At 35.3% G+C, this 18,719-nt stretch overlaps 5 protein-coding genes across 9 annotated transcripts in view; 2 read left to right on the top strand and 3 right to left on the bottom strand.

Moving 5' to 3' along the window:
* LOC108750054 (mitogen-activated protein kinase kinase kinase 11-like) overlaps positions 1 to 965 on the bottom strand; it is a 14,810-nt gene extending 13,845 nt beyond the window's left edge. For 2 of the 3 annotated variants that reach the window (XM_018489260.1, XM_018489263.1), the window contains exon 1: positions 89 to 965. In XM_018489260.1, the coding sequence (XP_018344762.1) occupies positions 89 to 279 (191 nt within the window). In that variant the 5' untranslated portion in view covers positions 280 to 965. The remainder of the gene's footprint in view (positions 1 to 88) is intronic. The other variant, XM_018489261.1, reaches the window with a different exon arrangement.
* A 1,027-nt stretch (positions 966 to 1,992) lies between these two features.
* Positions 1,993 to 3,987, bottom strand: LOC108749919 (alpha-ketoglutarate-dependent dioxygenase alkB homolog 7, mitochondrial). 3 transcript variants are annotated; one of them, XM_018488948.1, is made up of 5 exons: positions 3,840 to 3,987; positions 3,029 to 3,286; positions 2,774 to 2,947; positions 2,382 to 2,509; positions 1,993 to 2,309 (listed from the first exon to the last, which is right to left on the bottom strand). In XM_018488948.1, the coding sequence occupies exons 1-5, from the start codon at positions 3,849 to 3,851 to the stop codon at positions 2,177 to 2,179; spliced, it is 705 nt and encodes a 234-aa protein (XP_018344450.1). In that variant the 5' UTR covers positions 3,852 to 3,987; the 3' UTR covers positions 1,993 to 2,176. The 3 variants fall into 3 exon arrangements, with proteins under 3 accessions (XP_018344450.1, XP_018344453.1, XP_018344452.1); XM_018488951.1 differs by having other exon boundaries at positions 3,869 to 3,884; XM_018488950.1 differs by lacking the exon at positions 3,840 to 3,987 and adding an exon at positions 3,704 to 3,820.
* A 307-nt stretch (positions 3,988 to 4,294) lies between these two features.
* On the bottom strand, positions 4,295 to 9,020 carry LOC108749855 (eukaryotic translation initiation factor 3 subunit J). The gene is made up of 6 exons (XM_018488842.1): positions 8,750 to 9,020; positions 8,540 to 8,622; positions 7,289 to 7,402; positions 7,062 to 7,200; positions 5,674 to 5,847; positions 4,295 to 5,595 (listed from the first exon to the last, which is right to left on the bottom strand). The coding sequence occupies exons 1-6, from the start codon at positions 8,763 to 8,765 to the stop codon at positions 5,402 to 5,404; spliced, it is 720 nt and encodes a 239-aa protein (XP_018344344.1). The 5' UTR covers positions 8,766 to 9,020; the 3' UTR covers positions 4,295 to 5,401.
* A 441-nt stretch (positions 9,021 to 9,461) lies between these two features.
* On the top strand, positions 9,462 to 13,965 carry LOC108749893 (microspherule protein 1). Its single transcript, XM_018488908.1, has 6 exons — positions 9,462 to 9,758; positions 11,746 to 12,115; positions 12,376 to 12,576; positions 12,961 to 13,380; positions 13,482 to 13,697; positions 13,844 to 13,965. The coding sequence occupies exons 1-6, from the start codon at positions 9,640 to 9,642 to the stop codon at positions 13,931 to 13,933; spliced, it is 1,416 nt and encodes a 471-aa protein (XP_018344410.1). The 5' UTR covers positions 9,462 to 9,639; the 3' UTR covers positions 13,934 to 13,965.
* A 1,005-nt stretch (positions 13,966 to 14,970) lies between these two features.
* Positions 14,971 to 18,719, top strand: part of LOC108750047 — a 15,205-nt gene continuing 11,456 nt past the window's right edge. Inside the window, exons 1-2 of the mRNA XM_018489246.1 lie at positions 14,971 to 15,010; positions 17,337 to 18,656. Coding sequence (XP_018344748.1) covers positions 17,425 to 18,656 — 1,232 coding nt within the window. The 5' untranslated portion in view covers positions 14,971 to 15,010; positions 17,337 to 17,424. The remainder of the gene's footprint in view (positions 15,011 to 17,336; positions 18,657 to 18,719) is intronic.

The following is an 18,719-nucleotide window of genomic DNA, read 5'->3' as shown; positions in this document are numbered from 1 at the left end:
AACTGCAAGAAGAAATTATCACGAATGCACAAGACGGTACCAAAGGTATTGTACAATATCTACAGATACCAAATTCTATCCTTTTTACCTAGTGGTATGACTATTGGTTCTGCTGTTGTACTGATACCGTGGCGATGAGTTGGCCGTGTTGGGACTATGCGGATGTGAGGAGCCATTCTCTGAGTAGAGTAGGAAACGCTCGCTCCGATGACGAGCATCTGGTTGTCCGTGGTCCATCAAGGTAGACAAGCCTCTCGCCGATAGCCCGGCTGGCGGCATATGGCTCAACACTCTCCTTACTCTTCTCTTCTGTAGCGTATATTACACCCCTATCTTCTCTTGGCGCACACGACGATATCTCGCTGTTTTGTTTCACGCAACGTGGGAAAGTAAGATACTATTCACTGTTTTCTCTTACTAATTCTGTCTAATGTTTACCTTGTTGTCACCCAATAGTGGGAATACATTGGGATCATATGTTATGTATATTATCGTCGTTTTACTCTGTCGTTGGACGCATCCTCGATAACGACACGCGATCCCGTGCCTCTGGAACACCGTCGGCCGTGTTTACATCGGCCTTTTCAATGTTCGGGATCGGTCGTGGGCATTAAGGCTGCAAAATCGGACAATTCGCGACCACGTTGGTGCTACCGTGCCGCTTTCCATCGGAGATCGGGGAATGTGCGAGAGCGTTCTTACGACGGCGGCCACGAGAATATTCTCAGACTCGTGTTCCTACCACCCCGTGTACAAAAACAATCTCATTACGGTGGGGACCGGCATTCTGAAGGCGCGTATCCGTGTGTGCGGCAGCGACAGCGGCAGCGGCGGAGGAGGAGAAGGAGGAGGAGGAGAAGGCGGCGGAGGAGGAGGCGGCGGAGGCGGCGGCGGCGGCGCACAGGGCCCCGCTCGCCCTACCTGGGAGACGCTCACCGCGAGTCGCAATCCGCGGGAGCGGTGAACCCGTCTCTGCCGAGACGATGAAGATCGCGTGACACTCGTGGCGGAACTCGGTCCTCAGACTGGTCCCGCGCGTCAGGGTGTGTATACCTACTCTGTGTTGACGGGGGCCTTGTATGTATCTCCTCTCGCTGCTCGATTCAACCGCGTATACGAGCGGTCCCCGAAACCCGGATGGCGACGGGATTCAAGCAGACGCCCTCGCCGGTCCCGAGGACACGACGCTCCGCGTCAAACCGGAGACCGCGTAACGATGCCGCATTTAACAATAGAAAACGGAGCAGCACTCATAGCAATAACCTCGCGGACGCCATGTTTCGTACGACGGCCCCGCCATCGACGAGCGACGTTTCCGTAGACGACCGCCACACCAATTGAATCTCTGCGCCTCGGACGATGGCGCCATCTATTCGAAGTCACGTGGTCCAGTCACCTTAGCGGAAAATTCGAATGACGAGGTCAAACGCGAATTTCGATATTATCAACGACGAGATACTATTAAAGACTGTCAACCCTGGGACCTGAATCGGCGGTATAAAAAGGGCCCCAAGGGCCCGGAGGTAATTGGAGAACGCCGACATTATCGACAATTGATATAAATTTGCTATTATTAACATAAACATTTGGCTTAGACATTATTAAATTCATGATTTTTTATTACATAAATGTTCCATAAATAAATATGCATACTTGTAAAGCTATAATATTCGAAAAATTATAATTTTTTCTCTGTCATATAATATTCTATATATTGCAGAAAAATTACAATTTTTTCATAGTTATCATCTCTGTCGATAAACTTTGATGATAGCACTGAAATCATAATTTTAAAGAAAAATCGAATATTATTGAGTTCTAAATGCATAAATATATTCACTAAACTAATAAATCATAAAATTAGTACAATATTCTCTGTTTTTACCTCTTAATTACTTCAATATTCACAAGGACACCAACTCCCGTAAGGATAGTCTTTAATAGTATCTCGTCGGTGATATTACAAATGCACATACAAAGTTGGAATTAATATAAATATAAATAATGCGTTCTAATATCAATTTTCCATATCGGTGTACCTCAAACTAATTTCAAATAACATACTTTATTAACAATTATTTGTTCTTGCTATAGCAATTGAACTTAAGATATTTACAGAGATATTTTGATACACTGTGATATCTAGATTACGCAATTGATGACGTAATCGATTAGATTAAGTAACTTCGAGATCAGCCTCGGTTCTGCATATTATAGAAATGCGTCTGCCTTTTGGTACGTGTCGTCCCTCAAAGTACGATTCCTCAGACTTGAGGATTTCATGATTGTACTTGTACCTCGCAACACCACTAAAAATGCACGATATTTATGAAATCTCTCGATAATAATTAAGGAGAACCACGATAAAATTATGATCGAACCTCATGATGTATAACGATCTCCTTGGCAATAGAAAACACGCGACACATTCCTTTTCATGTCCTTCCATTGCCAATCTCATTACGCTGTCACTCAACAAACTCAATCCTGCAATAATACCTCCGCAGAACTGTAAAATTTTGTAACACATTTGTAAGAATTTGTGAAAAAAATTGTGTTAAAGTTATGCAAAATCTTGTTGAAAGTTACTTCAATCAGAATTACCTCTGAACTCTATTGGTAATTAATTTAACTGGTAGAAATTGTTTCAATTTCGCTCTTATAATCTTTTCTTAAACAAAAAACTGATTTTTATCCAAATTAACAAAAGAAGTAGAAAGAGCAAAGTAAATAGTAAAAATAGTTCTTGAAAGTAAAAATAATAGGTCATTACCCTAACACTATCAATATGCGGCTTTATCCAGCCTTCAGGAGCCAAGTCTAATATATGCACGAGCGAAAGCTGTATCATTTCTGGTGAGAATGCTTTTCTACGGACTCTGTCAAGAATCTGAGAGCTATCTTTGCTCCACTTCTTCCATTCGGTTTCTCTATAGCCATGTATTGCCTGCAAAGATTCAAAATATTGACAATTCAAGACAAAACAATCTAAATATAGAAGTATAATGATACTCGACATTTTACCAACATTGTCCCAATGGGAAAACTCATAGCGCAGTCGTTTCATGTAGGGATCAACCTCTTGTATTAGGATATCTTCCTCTTCCTCACTGATAAAGTTCGGCAGAACTTTCATGCTGTCGTATAGCTTCACTCTCCAATCCTTAATCGCATCATTACTTGATATTGTTTTCTCCGAATTGGAATCAATATTATGTTTGGAGGTTGAGCAATAAAACGCTCTGTTTATATTGCGGAATAGGAAACGCATAGTTATCGCCATTTCCTAAATTGAGGAATCTTTTGATTAAATAATTAAAAGGTCACATAAATTTGAGATTATTAGACGTTTGTTTTGACAGTTCTTCTTTATTTTTCACAAAATCAACTTGTATTATAAGGTCATACATTTTTCATAGATCGCAAATAGAAGACTTCGTTTCTTTTACAATTAAATATTTTACAGAAAAAGCGTAAGATTTAGTAATTGTATATAGTTCAACACTTTTATTGTGTTTTATTAACTGAAATTGAAGACAAACAAAAACTATCCTAGTTAGTAATAAAGTTACGTTTTATTTTGAATTGAATTTATTATAAAATTAATTATATATTAAATAAAATTAAAAATAGTAAAGTTTTATTTAAGTAAACTATGGTTTTTATTTATTGCAATGTAAGCCAGAATTAATGATATTTTTACATTGTAAGATATTTGGTATTCTTTGACATTTTGAGGTTAAGTTGTTTGCTCAATTAGCATAATAAGCGCGCTAATAAAACCAATTGTCTTCAATTCTCATATTTTATTGGTGAAATTAACACACGTATAGACTTACCAGTAAGTGCATATAATTATTGATTTCACACTAACTCTTAGGCAAGCAAAGAGAAGTTCGCTACGCGAGTTTGGTTACTTTATCAACCTAGTTATGTTTCGACATGTTTACAGGTAAACTTAGAACGAATTTTATATGCAGACATTCTTTTTTATCTTAATAATAAGGCTCGGTTACATCAATATAAGATACTCTCTGTTTAACATTCTTTCTGATCCTAAAAATTAGAAGGAATTATAAAGAATCTTTTTGACTCTAAGAATTTTAAGATTCTTTGTAATTTTAAATAAGTTAAACCGAGATTAGATTTTTAACTAAAATTAGATTGAGAAATGAACCAAAATTGGACAAAAGGAAATGAAGGGAATTGTGTAAAGACAGGGTTGACTTAATGTTGAGAATTCAACTATCCGACAAGCTGCAAGCTTGCGAGACATTAAAAAAAACGATGAGAATCAAATGAATGATATTTATTAAATCAATATCAATTTCTGCGCAGCAGTAAATATCTGTGAGAGATCTCAAGAATTGTTCACGTAGTTGATTCGGTCTAGAAAATAGTTTCCTGATAATCTAAGGAGATATTTAATGCTGCGTCCTTACATGTTTTATGAACATTATCTTTGCGATACCCTATCCCCGAAATACATATCGTTCATTTCTGCGTGCATTGCAATGCACACGCGTTAATTTCTCTAGGCTGAGCAATCTAGACAATTTTTTATCAACAGCCGAAAGATACCATCTACAAACAGAGAAACGCAGTCGAAACTATAGAAAATACAGAAGATACTTTTTCTTTCCAGTAAAATGTACAATCAATTGTATAAATTATGAGCAAGAATCATAGAGGTGGATAATTTATAATCAACCTTTATTTAGGAATATACTCTTTTCAAAACCAACTTCTAATCATTCTTCAATAAAAGTACGTGTGTAGGTATTATGAATATGTAAGCTGTGTTGTATAAAACTTCCACAATATAATTACACGAGTTTAGTCTGCAATGACGCAGCTATATAAAGATGGGAAAGTTTCTTTCTTTTAACAGATTAAGATGCGATTACAACTCAAAGACTAAATATAGTTCTATCCTTTACTGTCCGATGTTAATGTATGCACAATGAATAAGTTAGAATTGAGCGTTGCGCGACAATCTCAATGTTTATAAGCTAAAATCGTTACTGATATCAACATCAAAATTGAAAATCTGCTAACGACGGACGCGCGGATAAAAATCCAATAAAACTCAACAGTAAGTCGTAGAATCTCCAACTATTCAAAATAACTGCGTGTGAATGTGGCAGCACTACGATTGTTGGAAAGTGTTTATTTGTTAAGCATTTCTGCCGATAATATTGTAATGCTAGCTTTCACTTCTACTTTTTTTTTTGTTTCTCAATTTGTTAAGGGTGATATCATATAGATTAAACCGTTGTACATTTTGGTTACAATTCAATATGCAGAAATTACAAATATAAAGTTTCTGTATAAATTCTGCAAATTAATATTCTTCTGCGTGTGTTTAGGCGACTAGAATGTATGAATATGTGAAAAGTCGCTACATAAAATCGTCGTATTCATCATATACATAATCACCGTATTCACTCAATAAGGTGTTGTCACCCTCGATTTTGAGTTTGGCCTTTCCTTTCCCCTTGTTCTTTTTCACTTTATCACCCTTCTCCATCTTCTGCTTTTCAATAAGTAAGTTGTCAACTATAGTTTTCACTTTTTTCAAGTAATTTGACGATACTAGAACAAAGAGACATTTTCAAATATAAAGTACCTAGCTATAAAAGTAAAGTATCGATCGTTAACAAATATACTAACAATTAAGAGCAATAGACTTTATAAGTTCTTCTGCAAACAGTGGGAACTCTGCGTGTTTGTTAAATTGGTTAATTTTTTGTGACAGTGCTGCACCATATCGCTCAAATTCCTCTTTTGTATCCGGTACCATAGTATCAAGTGATTCGTTTTGCGATACTTCTGTTTGCGATACTCCTACAACATAAAATTGTCATGTAATAACACACAATATTAATATATTTCTTATTAAATATATATAAGTAATATATATAATGTAATATTTTTCATATCAAGCTAATATAGAGTATTAGATTTACTAAGCATATTTTGTGAAAACTCATTGATAAGTTATTCATGAGCATGTAATAACGAACTTTATAAAACTGCAGAGAAATGCACCTCTGAATAAATGCATACTATTTTTGTATACTATATTTTTAAGAGATATAAAGGTTTATATATCCGACATATAACTCATATAATTGACAGTTTTGCATGTTACAATATATCCATCAAAAGAATCAATCAGGAACGGTACAGGAGACAGATAACAGATGAGATAAGGTTACAAAGACTGATGCAAACACAACAAATTGCATAGAATAGCAACTTTTATTAAAATACAACAATATCAATAATAAATTTAAATGTAGAGCTTGTAATAAGTTTAAATGCTTGTATATATATTCTCTTTCTGTCTGTCTGCTCCTGTTTGATGCAATTCCTATGATAAACCGATTGAAGATATAATGTGGCTATAATAATTACAATAATGTAAAGCTATTATGCCACATTCTTAAATTAATATTAATAAAAATATTAAGAAAGGCATGTACATAATGTTCTATGCGTGTGTTCTATGTATGTGTGTTGCATTTAGCATTTTTTAAGATATTTCTTTTTGTATATAATACTGTACGATTTAATATAATATATAGATAGTGTCGTTACGCTTAGCGCCTCCTGATAACAATTCACTTTGTATATCGTCACAATTTTTTAATAGTTAGTTTAATATTAATATTTTTTTTAATTTGTCAAACGTCACACTTATATAAAAATAATAGCTATTATTATTGTTACAAAGCAAAACTGCTTATACGTCCCATGCATAATTAGAAAGTGTAATCTTTCAGCTAAGTAACATTACAATGACAATATATATTGTGCACCTATAGTATATATAAGGTAATAAAAAAAATGAACTATCTTATAAAAATTTTTTGGTTAAATAATGTATCTAACGCCTAATATAACTCTGATAAAAAAAAGAGAGATCTATTTCAGATATTAGAAATAAGAAGTTATTAATTCACAATATGAAACAGTCAGATCATTCGTTAAAAAAAGTCATTTCTTATCTCTTTTATCTTTTTTACGATCACTAAAATCTACTAGAGTCGACAAACCGAAAGTTTCCATTGCCAGTCGTAAGTCTGCCTCTTCTTGCAACCTTTGACGCCTTAACAGTTCGGTTCGCCTTTCTTCAGGTGTAAGTGCATCTTCCTTTTCTTTTGCTTTCCTCTCAGCTTCTTCCCGTGCTTTTTTCTGAGGTTTCATATAAATATATTATATAAATATAAGTAAAATTATATAAGATAAAAACAGTATTCTAGCTAGTTAAGCAAGAACAAACCTCACGTTCCTCGATCCTTTCAGCCAGGGCTTTTTTAGGTTTCGGTTTTGCTTTTGGGACCTCCGCTGGTTTTTCTACATCCTTTTTCTCTTCTTCTACATCTTCCCAGCTGTCCTGTTAGGTTATTTAATATGCATAAATAAATGAAACAGGATTTTATCATCAACAGGTCTGTTCTTTTTTGCATCCATTTCTTCTTTTTCTCCAGTATGAGAAAAAATGAAAGATAAATCAAGAAATTCAGCTAAAAAAACAGACCTCTCTCTCTCTCTCTCTCTCTCTCTCTCTCTCTCTCTCTCTCTGTATATGTGTGTGTGTGTGTGTGTACACACACACACACACACACACACACACACACACACACACAAAATTTGTATATACACAATGTAAAGCTATTATGCCACATTCTTAAATTAATATTAATAAAAATATGAAGAAAGACATGTACATAATGTTCTATGTATGTGTATGTATGTTGCATTTAGCATTTTTTAAAGATATTTCTTTTTGTATATAATACTGTACGATTTAATGTAATATATAGGTAGTGTTGTTACATTATAGTATTGTATCATATTATCATATAATAAAATTAGGACATTTAGTATTTGTTAGAACCGATGTATAAATATCTCTCTCTTAATACAATAGAATCTTAATATAATTCATTTAACATCAAATAAAGATATTCGATAAAAATATACAATAATTGAAATAATTCAAGTAAAATTAACAATCATTATTCATAAATTATTTAATATATATTATTTAATATTTAATTATTCACATATGTCTAACTAAATATATTTTATATAAAATATTTAACAACACTAAATGCTGAATTACATTCTGAGAATGATAATGAAACAAAGGAATCCTTGTTTCCATCCACAGTGTTTACTTATTCATTTCTATACAAGTTTGATTTCAAATATGAAAAGTATTTATAATAAGAGATATATGGTTCTATTAGCTATATTAAGTAAATAAATATTAAGTACAAATAAATCCACAGGATTCCTTGATTCTTATCCTTATACAACTATAATATTATTTATCCTTCTTTCGTGATTGTATACAATATCAAGGCAATAGGCAACGGTCTGATCAAAGACGCCAACAAAGATACAAGAATTTTGTAATCGACATAAGGAGCACAGTATGGAGAACATGTGTTCGTTATAGGTTAGGTTCGTGGAATTCGCGTGGGAGGGTCCTCGCGCAGCACGGACAATGTGAAAATTGTATTACCTTGACTTCCTCCTCTTCGTCCTCGCCCTCCCACTTGTTCGATCTCATCGCAAGGTCGAATTTCGCCTCGACGTTGTCCACATCTGCAAGAGACACAGCAAAGGGGTGGAGGTTAAAAAGTTAGTTACTCACCCTCGCGAGAAATCTCTCCGGTTCGCAGGGAGCGTTTCGCGGGGAGATGCGATTAGCGTTCCCCGCTCGCTTACTTACCCCATTCTTCGTCCATTGCTGTCGGTGATTATTCGCCGTGCGTCGTGCCTATGGATGAACAGAGAATCTGCCGCACAAACGTGGTGAGAACGAGTACAACCGGAATCGAGCGTGCCATACTGCACGAAGGAAGCAGCGTGCCAACGTTAGATCCGATCGCTCGCACAAGCGAGACCTGCTGCGCATGCGTGACGACCGATCGAGAGATCCACAGGCACGATTTCTCCGGCCTATTTCGAACGTTCCACGAAAAATGCTGGTCATCGACGAGCAAACGGTGAGAATCGGGGATCCGCATTAGCGCGAGGTTAGATTTTTTCATCCCCCGCAACCCCATTTTTTTTCTCTTGTCAAAGACGACAATGCTTTTCCTTTAAAAAAAAAAAACGTCCTGTCGCTTTAAAATATACACGACAAGCTATGTTTGATAAAACCTTCGGCTGAACAGCGCGATGTAATCTCTATCATGCAAATTATAAATGACGTAAATCTCCGTAATATCTTGCGCGTCATTCGTTTCGATTAATTAATTTATTTATTTACATGCACGCACGATAGAGCGCATTTAAAAATTCTGCGAGCGTCGAGATCAACGAGTAATCGATTGTCACATCTTTCTCGATATCGATCTTTCGAGAATCGATACTACTTGAGTGTCGTCATACGCCTCGTGTGATGTGTGATTGCGTCTATTTTTATTCTACTACGACTCACTTCGCGTCAAATTACCGATTGTGTTGACATTTTCAGATAACGTAGAATTAATACAAGGCTGCACAAGACGATTAGGACAGTTGCGATTTATTCGCACTAAAGTCTAGTCGCAGATTAAAGTCTCTTGAGGACAAGCGACGTGTGTTATGTTTTGAAGGTTTGTTTTGCTACAAACGATGGATATATCGACTCCAACTAACCTTAACCACAGCGGACTCACGCACAGTACAGACGGGTTCCTGAATATTCCCATCGGTTCTTCAGCTTTGGACGCTCTGTCAACGAAACGGAGAAGGTAGGACGTTAAGTAGTTCGACCTTAGCTAGGACTAGTCGAGAATTCGGTTCACTTGTGTTATATGGATATTATACGGCCGATACAAAACAAATATTGACAATGATTGTCAGCAGTAAAAGCAGCTTTGCAACTATTGTAAGGTTCTTTAATATGATTGGTTATTTAGATCCAGCAAGGATTTAAGGGCAAGAACTAATATTACTGCTTTATTTGATTGATTTACTTGCAAAGTTACTTTTTCTGTTGAATATAACCAATATGATTAATGTGTAGTTAATATTGATGGATTGATGTAGATTGACAATGATCTGGATATTTTAATTTTTGAGCATCAGTAGTTGCTTTCTATTTATATCAAAATGTAGATAATTTTTATTTATGATGTCATGACTCAGTTGAATGAATGTTCTTTTTTAGTCTGATAAGTGAGACTCAACTGAACTTTTATCTATAATCTAAATAAGCTCGAGACTGTATACTTGAATCTTGTTAATTTACATTGAAAGTGAGATTATGAACCTGTGTTGCTATGTTATAACTTTGTGATCAAAGTAAACAAGTAATGACATCATTATCTAAGTATACAATATGTATACTTCTTGTAAAATCTTGTAACTTTAGGCTTAGTATCACTTAATACAAAGTACAAAAAGAGTGTAAATGAGAGAGAACGAAAAAAAAGAAGAAAGGAAAAAAGAAATATTTCAAAAATAGCTTTTATAAAATCTTGAAAATTTAGATTAAATTTTTCATTATTTATCTTGTGGACAAATACCAATTTTTCCATTTCTTCTAAAAGTATTAAAATATTAAATAAAGTTTACTTTCTATTAATCGAAGATAATATTACCAATTTACACTTCCGAAGCTTAATTAAACCTTAATAGTCTTCCCATTAAACTGCTGATCAAATTTTCCTTGAAAGAAAATCACTGCTGAGTTTATTAAGGTAGATAAAGCAAATTTCATGAAAAAAATTTTTTTTCATTTAATTTGCTGTCTGCTTAAACATTTCATTGTTGAATCTATTATTTATTAAAAAAGAATACCTAATAGTGGTGTATTTTATATTTAATTCTTTTCTCTATCTATTTAGAAAATTACCTTTGATTTTTATTTATTACAGTGATGCTTGAAGATCAAGAAATCTAGATTACTGTTGATATTCTATATATTAATATATCAATATTAACCATATGAGATCAATAATATTGTCAGTAATTATTGATACTGACATGGTGTTTTCCAAGTAAGGGTAGCAGCACATACTCTTGCATAACACATAACGCATAAGAAAATCAACCAATTAGAATCTTTATTTTTAATGGAAAAAAAAGAAATAAAGGACTTTGATTGGTTAATTTTCTTATGCATTACATATTATGTGTTATGCAAGACTGTGTTCCCATTCCAATACAGTATAACATAGTAATCGTTTCATCTTTGTTTAACATTGGCAAACAAAAACCTTACTGTGTTATCTGTGTCTCTTACTGGAAAACATCCATGTAAAGGATGTGTAAAAAAAAGCGCGTATAAATGAATAAAGTTACGTCAATAAAGTTACGCAATTATGTAAAAACTGAACTGAGAACATGGTCAATAATGCTGATGCATATAAGGTTGTTAAAATATTAATATCAATTAGTATTACTAATTTAAGAATATTTCTTGATCAATATTATTGATTGTGTAATATATACTAAATTAGTGTATACTATTATAAAAATTGCTATATATGAAGTTAGCAAAGTTAAATATAAATGTCATAAATAATTAAATATCCAATAATTTTTAATAGAATATACATGTATTATCACCGTCAAAGTTGATTATATTGTGCCATTGCATTTAGATATTTTATATATAGCAGCCTCTTTAATGTGCACTAATTCAATGTAATGCAAATAACCGAATTTACTATAAATTATAAATCATTGCTAAGTTGAAAAATTTTTATCACTTATATTTTCTTTTCCTAAAAGCTCCTCGCGCACGATAAAACGCAAGAAATTTGACGATGAAGTCGTGGAAACAACGTTCAATCTACAACCGCCTCCTACAAGCGCCAAGTCAACGTCGAAATCACGAACGATTTCGGTAACCGCCGGCCCTATGGACGTCTTGCCGACGCAGACGTTACCAACTCCGATACCCATTCCGACCACCTTGGTACAGTCGGATAGATGCAATCGTAGACCCAGCAGACCAAGCGGTTCAAATCCCGGACGAAAGAATAAGAAGAGTAAAAATCATTCTCATTCGTTCAACGCCACCAAAGATCTCGGTCGATGGAAACCCGCTGACGACTTGGCGTTAATTACTGGCGTACAACAGACAAATGATTTGAGGATGGTATGTATCTAATTTGTTTTTATCTTCTTTTTGCTTCTAATTGTGCCAGTAATCATGAAAGTGGTCTAAATAAAAAATCGAAACATAATGAATTAATTCCGCATTTTGTATAATTAAATTGTAATTATACAAAATACGGGATAAATTAATTTTTTTACTTAGACTACTTGCATAATTACGGGCACAATTGTTTTTTTTTTTTTTTTGAGATACTGATAAGAAAAAATATATATTTTTAATATCCTTATTGTCTGTTTAAGGTCCATCGAGGTACAAAATTTTCCTGTCGTTTCACACTGCAGGAAATACAGCAAAGATGGTATGCGTTATTATATGACAGTGCAGTTTCGCGTGTAGCTGTGCAGGCTATGCGTAATTTGCATCCTGAACTAATAGCCACTATTCAAGCAAGAACTTTATATAGCAAAGCAGAAGAGGACCTATTAGGCACTATTAAATCGGTGGGTATTATTAGATTCTTATGACACATGATGCGTGGTAAATTACTAAGAATTCTACGTTCTGTGTAATGTAATTCTAGTAATTCATTAAAATACAAGTTATCCAGTAGGAAAACACGCATCGTGTGTCGCAGGCTTTAGTGACAAATGTTTTCATAAAAAATACAAATATAACTCATGAGTTAGTTACTGATGCTTGTCTTCATCAATGTAGACTAATTTTAATCTCAATTCAATTTATTTTTTATCTTTTTCTAGTTTTAAGAATAAAAAAAGAATAAATTAAATCAAGATTAAAGTTGATGTATATTGATGGAAATGAGTTAGTCTTTTTTTTAATAACTGTATTATAAGTATGTGATTTTTTTTATTTTATCTCGTCAGACTTCTCAACCAACATTGGAAGTATTTCAAGAATTACTTGAAGCAAATGCACATACGTTTTATCCAGCTAGGACTGCGAAAGCGTTACACAGCCATTGGCAATTGATGAAACAATATCACCTATTGCCAGATCAGACAGTGCAAAGTTTACCACGAGGTGAACACGTGTTAAGTTTTTCGGATGCTGAAGATATGATTAACGATACCGAATTAATGGAACCGAAAGATGAATTAGTGGACACTGAATTGGCAACGGCGGACAGAAAAAACAAGAAAGAAATTAAAGTATTGGAAAATGAACTTGGTAGATGGCAGGTACTTGTCGACAGCGTAACAGGCATCAATCCTCCAGAATTTGATAATCAAACCTTAGCCATTTTAAGAGGAAGACTTGTCCGATATCTTATGAGATCTAGAGAGGTAAGAGACAAGCATAGGGTTATTTTATAATAATTTATATATATATAATAAGTTATTGCTTTATTTTAAAAAATTTACATCTCTTCTATATCTTTGTTCAGATAAGTGTGGGACGTTCTACAAAAGATCATACTGTCGACGTGGATCTTGGTTTAGAAGGTCCAGCGTGGAAAGTTTCGCGGCGACAAGGTACCATCCGTTTAAGGAATAATGGAGACTTCTTTCTGTCGTCCGAAGGAAAACGGCCGATTTTTGTAGATAGCAGACCAATTTTGGCTGGCAATAAGATGAAATTGAATAACAATAGTGTAATTGAGGTAATTATTACAAAAATTTTTACGTAATTATAATTATTGCATAAAGCATAACAGATTTAATTGGAGTACTTTTCTTAATTGGAGTAAATAATAATTTTTTTTTAAGTAGAAAGTTTTTAATTGCACTGCATACATTTTTTTTACAGATTGCAGGACTGAGGTTCACATTTTTAATAAACCAAGAACTCATCTCTGTGATACGACAAGAAGCTGTCAAATTAAATTTAAACCCTTAAAAAAATATCAAAAAAAAAGAAAGACAATATCAAGTGTTTTAGTAATTAGAAAAATGCTTTTTTTTACACTAATCTATTTTTTATTTGAGAATAGCAAATACATACTTTGTGGAGCATAGATCTTTATCAATACTTTTTATAATTCATTTATTTATGGCTAATCCTTAAAGCATCTTTTTTTTTTATAATAAAAAGTTGTTCCTCTCTTAGAGCTCATCAAATAAGAATGTAAGAAATTTTAGGCATTCATGTATATATTCTCTTTGGATAGGCAACAGATTTTCCTATTTTTATGCAAATAATGTTTTAAAATCCACTCATAGCCTCAATAATAGTAAATTCAAAGTAACAGTAAGGATAGATACTTAGTCTAAACTTAAGTACAAGCAATAACACATATTGTACATACTTTTAATATAAATTATAAATTATTACATAAACTGCCATCTGTGTATCCCTTCAATAAATTAGATTTGTGTAAAATTAGACATTTCTAATGTATAGAAAATGTTTGAATATTTTATACACATTCTATAAATCGCAAAAATTTGTGAAACTGATACATTATGTACACGTCTGGAGAATGCAAGTATAAAAAAAGGACATCAAAATTTTATCGAATATTCAGAAAGCGAGATAATTTCTATACATACAAGAGACACGTTCGAGTCATTAGTATGTATGTCAAAATCAGGTTTCAGCAGAAACCTCGTTCTATCTTAGTACCTCATAACGAGGTTTTTGTGCCTGTGACTTCGTCGCGACGAGTCACGAGTCAACAGCACTCGCGTAACTATATTAAGCGAGGCGTAAAGCGCATAAGGCGATTAGCATCGTATTTTTACGAGTATTCGCTGCACGTATGCAGTTCCAAGTGCGAAAAAACAGGTGGACACGCGCGCGCATGCACACACGTGCATGTACACAACCTACACGCGATAACGAACGGAGCAAAGTGCGCGCCTCCATCGCAGAGGGCGCTCGTGTGTTTATCGTCTTTTTTTCCCGCACGGCGCAACTGGCGCAAGCAGCCGTGTCCAATATGGCGTGTGTGTTGTGAGCGATGTTAATGTGCAGGTAAGTTCTGGAGCGTGAATTTCACCCCCGCGAGACACCATCCGCGGCAGATCTCGACGATCTAGCTCACGCATCCTCGTTTTCGTTGTCGTCATCGTCGTCGTCGTCATCGCGGTGATCATGTGCGTTCAACGCGAGCGATGATGAGCGACAGCTCGTCACGACGGGACCTGCGTGCGTATGAGTGTATGTGCGTGCGTGTGTTTGTCAGTTGTGTTGTACCTTCAAGGCCCCGTGTGTGGCAAGGTGCGCGTTTCTTGCAATAACTCCGCATGTAAATCCGCGTATCACGGATCACGGCAGCACGCTCGGTGCTCCGCGACGACGAGGCGTTGTGTCGCGAGGCGAACGTAAACACATACTCGCGCCGCGGGGCCTGGGGGTAGGGTGACCAACAATGGCTTACAACCTCGGTAAATATGGTGTCACCTGTTAGTGCGCGCTCCAGCGCCGAGGCGTGAGGCACGGTCGTAAGTGCTCGGTCAAGCTCCAACCCGCGGTTTGACAGCTCGGTTCTTTTGCTCCAGTTTTGCGTAGCGGAACTATCCGTTGAATATTTATTTCCTTCATTTACATTCCAATGATGGAGCACGCACGACCCATGCTTGCGAGGCGCATATATGCGTATGTGCATACGTGTACGTGCATGTGCGGGGGTTTATATGCCAAACATGTCAAAGAAGTATCTAGGTATATACCTGTGTTATGCGTTCTAAACCCTTTGCGATCGAGGTGGATATAACAATGCTACTATTTTTCCAATAAATAAAGCAATGTGTACTCATAATCGCAAACTAACGTTCTTTGGTATTCGTAGTCTGTTCTTTTACAGAGACCGTTTCAAGTAATGTCTTAAAGTGTACTAATATAGCTCTATGACCTGTATAATCTTAAGATGTCATAAGGTACTCATAATCGATTTTTATGGGTTTTCTATAATAAGTTATTACTTAAGTTTTAAGTCTTAAGTTGTAAGAAATTAACCAATCACAATCGAATGTGAGAAGAATAATCTATGATTGATCCTGTTTCTTACAGCTTAAGATTTAAAGCTTAGATTGTAATGGATGAACCCATTTAAGAATTTTACAACAGTTGCAAAGCTGCTTTTTCTGCTGAACGCAGCCAATGATTTGTTGTCCATAAAAAGCTCATTATGTATAAAACTGTCTTAAGTATAGTCTTAAGATATCATGAACCAATTAAAGGACAGTATTTATAGTTCTTATCTTAAAATTATTTTTAAGATACTAATTAATATCTTAATATGCTAATAGGACCCTTGAATTGGCTTATGGCATCTTAAGACTGTCTAAAATATAAGAATCGATTATAAGCACTGATCAGAGAGTCACATTAGTATCTTAAGACATTACTTAAGACAGTCTTAAAATAAAAATGGACTATATACTATAAATGCCAGTCTGTGGCTTATGGCATCTGAAGAGTGTATTTAAGATAATTTTAAATATAAAAATCAATTATAAGTATCAGCCTTATAAGTTCTGATTAATAATAAAAAATCAGGCTGATATTCATAGTCGTTTCTTATTTTAAAATTATCTTAAGTAATATCTTAAGATACTAATGCAGCTGTTTGATTGTAGTTCATAATATTTTAATATTGTGCGTAAGATAATTTTAAATATGAGAAACTATAAATACCAGCCATAGTCATGTTACTTGGATTAGATTAAAGTGAGGATGAAATATTTGATCTTTGCTTGTTAGTGAGAAATAATTTGGACTAAAGAGATAATGTGTTCCTTGTATCTTAGAGTTCATCAAACTTGTGTTACGTATTATAATCCCTTTGTGATCGTTGAGGTGAATATAACACTGTAGTCCTCTAAATAAAAAGCGTGTAATTTATAATAATCTTAGTCACAAATATATTCTAAATTCTTCGACTTTTCATTAATAATAAAAATTCATTGTTATGAATTTTTGTGTCCTGAATTCAAGCTGTTTTATTTACTCAAATAAGGATAATTATTTTTATATCCAGTGCTAGAAATGTAGCGATATAAAAAGAATATGTTTATTTTAGAAATAATTTTATTCAATTGGACAGACATGATGAGAAACGTTTACATTTATTAAACAATTACAATAATGTTACATATAAAGTATGTTTTTATTGTTACACATGACTGCACTAATATTTTCCTTCTTACTTTAGTCAAATATCAAACATATTTATTTCACTTTAAGTGCAAAAAGTGTACATTAGTTCAATCATAAAAAGTAGATCTATAATTTTTGCGTAACTGTGTAACTGTTACAAATACATTGTAACAAATAACGTCTAGTCTTTTCTGCTTAGGTAATCTCCTGCTCTTAATACTTGGACAGATCTCGATGAATAAGGAGAACGATGTAATCACAGCAAAATAATAGCAAAACAATGTACAATGAACTACAGTGGAAATATGCCAGATTGGCATCAGTATAATCCTCCGCAATCAGGAATAAACGATGTAACATCGACCGCTCAAAATGTCAATTCGGGACACTTATCGTTTATCTCCAGTATTAGTCCGACCTGCCCGACGCAGTTGAATGGCCTGAATCTCAGCTCGGAGGGACTCGAGAAACACCAAAACGACTCCAATTTTAATCCGAGGCACTTTCAGCCGCATCTATCGAGCAACATCTCGCACGGTCACAATGCCACTGACAACAATCCCCTCGCGTCGATGGTGCAGATGCAGAATTGCATTGGCCACTACGGGCCTTCGAATACGAGAAATCCCATGGTGGACAATCTGAATGGTCCTATGGATCCGAGGAATACCGCGATAGGCGGTATAAATGAAGAGCTAGGCTATAGAAATAATCAGGTGCCTTTAAATGGGCCTATCTCGCATCTAAATGGACCAAATGTGATGAATATGAATGCACCGCATGCCTCAATGGGATCACGAAACACCAACGTGAATTCGCATGCTGCTAGTAGGACGGGTCCTCCGCCGTCCTTCGTTCCCTGCAAGGGTTTGTGCTGCAATCCGGATCCTAACATAAGTTACCAGCAGTACTGCTCTTATCCGAATAATGCGACTTACAGGGAGAATATTCGCACGTCCACCGGATACCAAACGGACACTCGACGATTCGGAAACGATTATAATTTTAGGAAGGACAATTTTGACGGCAAGGAGGTTCTATCGCCTATGGTACCACCGCCTAATGGGCCTAACGCCGATCACCGGAGGAACTTTTCCGATTTTAAATATCGCAAAGATCGCCTGATTTCCCGCAATTATCCATCATCCTCGAGCATGTTGCCGAACTATCCTATGCAAAACTACAACTATACGGGAGAGTACCAGAAGTATCCTTACAATGTCAAAGAGTACTCCAAAATGAGCAGCATGAACGTGCCGAATCAGGGGATGGTTAAACATCCGGAACAAGGCTTCGCGATGCCCCAGCAGAAGTATAACAACAAACAAGTGCCGTATCAAACCGGCGGCGCTATGATATCAACCAACATGCCGTCCACGAGTGTTCCGAATCTGAGTATGATGCCACCTGCTCAGAATACTTATTTCAATTCGCAGTACCCGAGGAATCTATCGACAGACGCTTCGCATGATTGTCAGGAGGCCGCCGACAATGCATCCATGGTGAACAGAATGCAAACGTCTACGACTATGCACACTCCCTCTCATTCACGGACCTCATATCAACAGACGTATCAACACAG

This window comes from Trachymyrmex septentrionalis, unplaced genomic scaffold (genome assembly GCF_001594115.1).
Source record: "Trachymyrmex septentrionalis isolate Tsep2-gDNA-1 unplaced genomic scaffold, Tsep1.0 scaffold32, whole genome shotgun sequence".
Classification (NCBI taxonomy): domain Eukaryota; kingdom Metazoa; phylum Arthropoda; class Insecta; order Hymenoptera; family Formicidae; genus Trachymyrmex; species Trachymyrmex septentrionalis.
This window is presented reverse-complemented; position numbering and strand designations above follow the sequence as displayed.

What these genes read in the sequence shown, in the direction of transcription:
- LOC108749919 (XM_018488948.1), bottom strand. An exon ending in AGTTTTCCCATTGGGACAAT is followed by an intron (nt 2,948 to 3,028) that starts GTTGGTAAAATG and finishes GAATCTTTGCAG; the next exon opens with GCAATACATGGCTATAGAGA. An exon ending in AGATCGTTATACATCATGAG is followed by an intron (nt 2,310 to 2,381) that starts GTTCGATCATAA and finishes GTGCATTTTTAG; the next exon opens with TGGTGTTGCGAGGTACAAGT.
- LOC108749855 (XM_018488842.1), bottom strand. An exon ending in AAAGGATCGAGGAACGTGAG is followed by an intron (nt 7,201 to 7,288) that starts GTTTGTTCTTGC and finishes ATGAAACCTCAG; the next exon opens with AAAAAAGCACGGGAAGAAGC. An exon ending in ACTGGCAATGGAAACTTTCG is followed by an intron (nt 5,848 to 7,061) that starts GTTTGTCGACTC and finishes TTTATGTTGTAG; the next exon opens with GAGTATCGCAAACAGAAGTA.
- LOC108749893 (XM_018488908.1), top strand. Translation starts at nt 9,640, where the DNA reads ATGGATATATCGACTCCAACTAACCTTAACCACAGCGGACTCACGCAC. An exon ending in TATTAGGCACTATTAAATCG is followed by an intron (nt 12,577 to 12,960) that starts GTGGGTATTATT and finishes TTATCTCGTCAG; the next exon opens with ACTTCTCAACCAACATTGGA. An exon ending in ATCTTATGAGATCTAGAGAG is followed by an intron (nt 13,381 to 13,481) that starts GTAAGAGACAAG and finishes ATCTTTGTTCAG; the next exon opens with ATAAGTGTGGGACGTTCTAC.